Source organism: Gopherus evgoodei, unplaced genomic scaffold (assembly GCF_007399415.2).
Source record: "Gopherus evgoodei ecotype Sinaloan lineage unplaced genomic scaffold, rGopEvg1_v1.p scaffold_64_arrow_ctg1, whole genome shotgun sequence".
NCBI classification, from domain to species: Eukaryota; Metazoa; Chordata; order Testudines; family Testudinidae; genus Gopherus; species Gopherus evgoodei.
Genome location: NW_022060085.1, coordinates 55,298 through 61,372, shown reverse-complemented (window position 1 = coordinate 61,372; position 6,075 = coordinate 55,298). Strand labels below are relative to the sequence as shown.

The 6,075-nt window shown below is 43.2% G+C and overlaps 1 protein-coding gene across 1 annotated transcript; it reads right to left on the bottom strand.

The window, feature by feature from the left end:
* Positions 1-2,731: 2,731 nt before the first annotated feature.
* On the bottom strand, positions 2,732-3,679 carry LOC115643612 (olfactory receptor 52R1-like). Its single transcript, XM_030547621.1, has one exon. It carries the CDS (start codon positions 3,677-3,679, stop codon positions 2,732-2,734), a length of 948 nt encoding a protein of 315 aa, XP_030403481.1.
* Between the last annotated feature and the right edge of the window lie 2,396 nt (positions 3,680-6,075).

Genomic DNA, 6,075 nt, shown 5'->3' with positions numbered 1-6,075 from the left:
TACTATAGTATTGCAAATGTTTTATGGAAAAGGCCCCCAATTTTGCTTTGCCCAAGGCCCCCTGAATCCTCTGGGCAGTCCTGTCTGAGTTTTAAGCCCTGCTGCTGTGTTTTGCCTGCAACAGGCAGGCCTAAGCCTGTGAGTGACCCCCATAGCAGCTGCCTGAAGAAGTGCTTGGGGGAATCGTGCAGAAGGAGCGTGATATTTATTTGAGTTTTCTCCTCATGGAGGCTGTGCTCCACTTGGTGCAGGACAGCAGTCTCAGCAAGACTCTAGGCCCAGCACCTTGCCTCGGTTTGTGGACTTGTACCGCACCCATCACCGGGCTCAGTCTGGCACCATTACCCCTCACCAGTGCCCAAGAAGCAGTCAAAAAAGTTGGATGGACTGGTTAGGTTAGTTTTCGAGCTGTTGCTTGGCCAGTGTAGAGACCACTGAATGCATAATATTCCTCTGTGATGTTCTGTCCTGAGCACAATTGGCATGTTATGAGGTAGTGCCTGTGAGGGACAGGTGTCTGTTCATGTCATCCAGCCATCATGTCTTAGGTCTTCTTGGGGGGGAGCTTTTCCATCCTGCTTTCATTGGATCAAAGTCAAAGATTATTTTCACAGGGAAGTTAGTAGGCATTTAGAGCAGATGAACATACCACCACAGAGAGCACTTGGCAACCATTTGAGTGTGTGTGACCTATTTAGTTAGAAAATGGAATTTTTCATTCAAATTGAGTTTGTACCATTTGATGTTTTTAATCATTTGGAGGTGCATGGCTAGTTAGGCAGCACTCCCAGTCAGATTTTGATATGAAGGAAGGACGTATACGTGACTAAAAAAGGTGTATTTCTGATTACAATCAACATTGCTTAATTTTAAGGGAAAGTCATCTTGATCTCTTAATCAATATTTACGTCAAACAGTTGATGAAATTCAAATAGTTAATTATAGTAAGTGACATGCATTCTCTATCCTTTACTTTTAATAGTGAACAAGAAAAAGGACTGATAGGAATAAAATTTCATTTTTTTTCGTTTACAGTTGATGCAGCCTCATGGCAGATAAAAAAAAAAGGTCTGGGGCACAATTTCTTGACAGTGTATTGTGTATAATGTATGTGATTTTTCTTTTTTTGGGGGGGGGAGTGCAAGATGGAAGTTTCTCCTAGGGCGCAAAATGTCCTTGCACCGGCCTTGGTAGCTGGGGAAGAGAAGGGAGAGGAGAGGTACCATTACTTCACACAGAAGATATTGTTTAGACAACTACATTGCTTATGCGGCTGCAACACTTCTCTATCCTTAACAAGCGAAAAAGAGGGCAAAAGTGGCAAACTTTAGCTATCACCTGATATGGACTCAGGCAGTCTGCGCTGCTTTGATTTTTTAGAACAATACATTTTAAAGACTCATTTGTGCACCAAAGTTCGGATAACAAAGAGCTCCCGGCCCACACCCAGTGCAGGAATCCTGTCTGATATAGGCCCCCAGAAGGGAGGGACAAAGAGGAGCTGAAAGCTAAAGAAGTAAGGCAGACAAAGGTCTCTGCCCTCAGGAATTGGTAGGCGAGGGTCAGGGCTCACAAACTGCACTGTGCACAGCCTTACCTGCCTGCCTCACAGCTCTGCTCTCAAGCCTCAGCTATTTGTGTGGGGCTTCCTGGCTTCCCTCTCTGCTGCTGAGTGGCCTGTGGGCCCCAGAGCTGGGTCCCCACTGCACTCCAAGTTCCTTCCCAGCCCTACGGCAGAGTGAGCCCAGTTGGTGGGGAGGGGAGTCCGAGCTGATCCAGTGAGTGATGGAGGAAGGGAAACAGAGAAGTTTTTTCCGATGTGTAAAGTGATGCACGTTGGAAAAAATAACCCCAAATATTAAAAAAGGGATAGAGAATAAGACGGAGAACATCTTATTGCCCTTATACAAATCCATGGTACGTCAACATTGTGAACACTGTGGTCTTCTCATCTCAAAAAAGATATACTGGCATTAGAAAATGTTCAGAGGATTAAAGAAAAGAGGTATATAAAATCATGAGTGGTGTGGAGAAACTGAATAAGAAAAAGTTATTTACTTGTTCCCATAATATACAAACTAGGGGCCACCAAATGAAATTAATGGGCAGCAGGTTTAAAACAAATAAAAGGAAATTCTTCTTCACACAGCGCACAGTCAGCTTGTGGAACTCCTTGCCAGAGGATACTGTGAAGGCTAGAACTAGAACAAAATTTAAAAGAGAACTGGATAAACTCCTGGTGGTTAAGTCCATTAATGTCTGTTAGCCAGGATGCATAAGGAAAGATGTCCCTAGCCTCTGTTTGTCAGATAATGGAGATGTATGGCAGGAGAGAGATCACTTGATCATTACTTGTTAGGTTCGCTCCGTCTGGGGCACCTGGCATTGGCTACTGTGGGAAGACAGGATACTGGGCTGGATGGACCTTTGGTCTGACCCAGTGTAGCTGTTCTTATGTTCTTAAGTGAGCAGAAATTTGGGGCAGAGCCTTGAGGGAATAGTAAGAGACGGTGCAGGAGACTCAAGAATTCAGTTACCAAATATTGAAAGGTGGAAACCCTATGTGTTAATGAACTGTACCCAGACTGATTCCAAAGCTGACAATACACAGTAAGGTCAGGACAGGGTTTAATGTCTCTCTGACTGCCCAGTAAGTGATTCAGAAAAAGGGTACAGCACCATGTCATCAGCCATCTCTGCACAGACTCAGTCAGAGTGTCAGGATAAAACTTTAAGTCCCTTTATGAGTAAAGAGCCGGAGCACCCTGCCCCGGATCTGTTTGGTCCTCACCCCGTAGATGATGGGATTCAGCATGGAGGGCATCAGGTAGTACACATTGACAATGAGAACATGGAAATGAAGGGGCACATTCTGTTGAAACCGGTAAGAGAGAGAGAAGAATAGACCTGGGATGTAAAACACTAAGATGGAACATAGGTGGGAGCTACAGGTGCCCAAAGTCTTGAGACGAGCATCCTTTGTGGGGAGGGAGAAGATGGCCCTGAGGATCTGAGTATAGGACAAAATAATAAAAATGACATCTAGACCCATCACACAGAATAGTACAAAGAGGCCATAGTAACTGCTGACGCGGATGTCGGCACAGGCCAGCTTCAGTACGGCCATGTGGGCACAGTATGGCTGAGGGATGATGTTGGTTCTGCAATATGGCCACCGCTTCAACAGGAAGGGGTAGGGTAATACGAGCAAGCTGCCACGCAGCACCACGGCCAGGCTGATCTTAGCCACCACAGGGTTTGTCAGTGTGGTTGCATGTCTCAGGGGATCACAAATGGCCACATAGCGATCAAAAGCCATGGCCACGAAGATTCCTGACTCTATCACTGAGAAGGAGTGAAAGACATACAGCTGGGTGAGGCAGGCACTGAAACTGATCTCCCTAGCACTGAACCAGAAGATGCTCAGCATTTTGGGCAGGATGGACGTAGACACGACCAGGTCGGTGACAGCCAGCAAGCAGAGGAAATAGTACATGGGGCCATGGAGGCTCAGATCCATCTTCACAATGAACAGGATGGTGAAGTTCCCCAAGATGGCTATGACGTACATGGTGCAGAAGGGGATGGAGATCCAGACGTGGGCCGCCTCCAGGCCAGGAATGCCCAGCAGGATGAAGGTGGAGGGGTTGGTGAAATCGGTTGTGTTGGAATCTGACATGGAGTAGGGGAGAAGGTGTCCAACTCTGAGGCAGAACGGTCTCTCCTGCATGTGCCGTATGTTCTCCGGACTTCTTGTATGTGCCCAGGCTTTAGGCTGATGGTCACAATACAAATGCCTGGGTGGAAAGACAATATTAATATAAGACACTACATGCACTATTGGAGGCTGTTCTCGTGGGTGAAGCTGATTGGTCACTCTTCACACAGAAAAATGACATTTTAATTATTGAGAAAAATGAATTATGAAGAAATGACCCTCTAATGCCAATTCCATATTTTATGCTGCTCCATGTGTCAATAATGTGTTGTGATGTGGGAAACATTAATAGGTACCCGCAGGAATAAAATGAGTGTGGATACTGGTTATACATTTGCCAAGCTGTCACCCCCTACTCTGAACTTTAGGGTACAGATGTGGGGACCTGCATGAGATAACCCCTAAGCTTACTTAACAGTTTAGATCTAGCAGCTACCGCCATCAAATAGTTTAAACAAACATTTATGGGAGAGTCATTTGGAAACTCTGTATTCTCCCCAAAATATTTCCCCAGTCTTTATCCCCCTTTTCGTGGCAGGACTGAGACTGATTCACCTCCCACCAGTTCCTGGTGAGCCAAGATCAAAAACCCCCTTGGATGTTAAAACAAGGAAAAATCAATCAGGTTCTTAAAAGAAGACTTTTAGTTAAAGAAGAAGGATGAAAGGAAAACGTCTGTGAGATTAGCAAGCAAGCTACTCTCACAGACAACAGATTCAAAACACAGAAGATGTCCCTCTAGGCAAAACCTTAGTTACACAAAGAAACCCAATTTGATTCCCCCTCTATACAAAATGAAGTCACAAAAGAAAATAAACATTATTTAATACAGACCTTTTTTAAACATGTACGACTTTTAAGAAATGTTTGATGGCTGATTCCTGGATCCTCTACTTCTGCACAAACTTTTCTGAATAGACAAAGACTGATTTCCCTCCTCCCTCTTTGAAAACATCTTGTCCCCCCATTGGTTCCTCTGGCCAGGTGTCAGCTAGGCTAAGTGAACTTCTTAACCCTTTACAGGTAAAAGAGGAATTAACTCTGGACTGTCTGTTTATGACAGCATTATTGTTCCTTACTGCAATGAAAGCCAGGCTAGAAAGTGCATGCTGTAGGGAGTTCCACATTCACCCAGTACCTCAAAATCAGAGCGTAGTTAAAATGCAAACCTTTGGCAAGACATGTGCAGGGGGAAACACCCCAACAAGAATAGACCTCAGGGAAAAGATCACAGTGTCATTTCGAGCAGTTCCATGGAAACACATGCTCCTTTGCAACAGTGGCCAAAACAAAGACAATCTTGGGATACATAAGGAATAGGATGGACAATAACCTACTCTGCACACAAGTTGCGTTTTGGTCACCCAGTGTCCATAAAGGATGCAGCTGATAAAAAGGGGTTTCTGAGACAGGCTATTGGAATGGTGTAGCCTGTCCTTTGTGGACAGACTGAAAGGTCAAGAACTGTTTAGGAAAGAGTCAAAGAAGGAAGATATGATAGAGGAGAGGAAAATAAAGAATTGAAATGATTACATTGAAATGGACAAAGAAAGAAAGTTCCTTGCTGGTAATATCTATAAACACTTTGTGCTTCACAAGGGCTAATTCCAGATAACTAAGGCAAATTATCAGCAGAATTGATTGAGAGGAAAAATGTAGACAAGAAAATGTGAATGAAAATTGGGAGTTTATTAAATAGAAGGCAGAAATTAGGCAGGGGGAGTAATATATAACAAAAGGGGAAAAGGGAAAATAGATAGGAAACAATACAAATTGGAAGTTATGAAAATTAATGAGGGGCATTAAAATATCATGGAAATATCGATGATTGGTGGAGCTAAGGATCAGAAAAAGGAGGTTATTAAGTATATGATGTACAAAAGAAACCCTTGAAAACCTTTAGGATGATTCCTACAGGGAGAAAAGAAACTTGTCTATATTGGAGAAAAGGTAGATGTGTTCAAGAGACAGTTTTGTTCTGCATTTGGAAAGAAGCTCACATTAGGAGATGAAATACTTTCCAGTCCATTAGCATCGACTGTTGAACAACAGAGTTATGAACTGACCAATCAATCACATAGCTCCTTGTGAGCCAGAAATCCACATTCAGGCAGCAGAAAGAAATAAAGAAAGAATCAAACGCAGGACAGGTGTCTGTTAAAAGTAAATTATAAAAAATAAAGGTAATGTTGAGAAAAAAGCTTTGACAAGATAAGAAATAATGAAAAAGCTGATATTTGATTAGTTCAAAAAAGTTTGGAATATAATTAATGCCCATCAATAACATGATGTATGGATAATCGGTCTTGTCAAATAAAACTGAATTTATCCCTTAATGAGAGGGCGTTTGGCTTATC

Coding starts and splice junctions, on each gene's coding strand:
- LOC115643612 (XM_030547621.1), bottom strand. CDS start 3,679: ATGTCAGATTCCAACACAACCGATTTCACCAACCCCTCCACCTTCATC.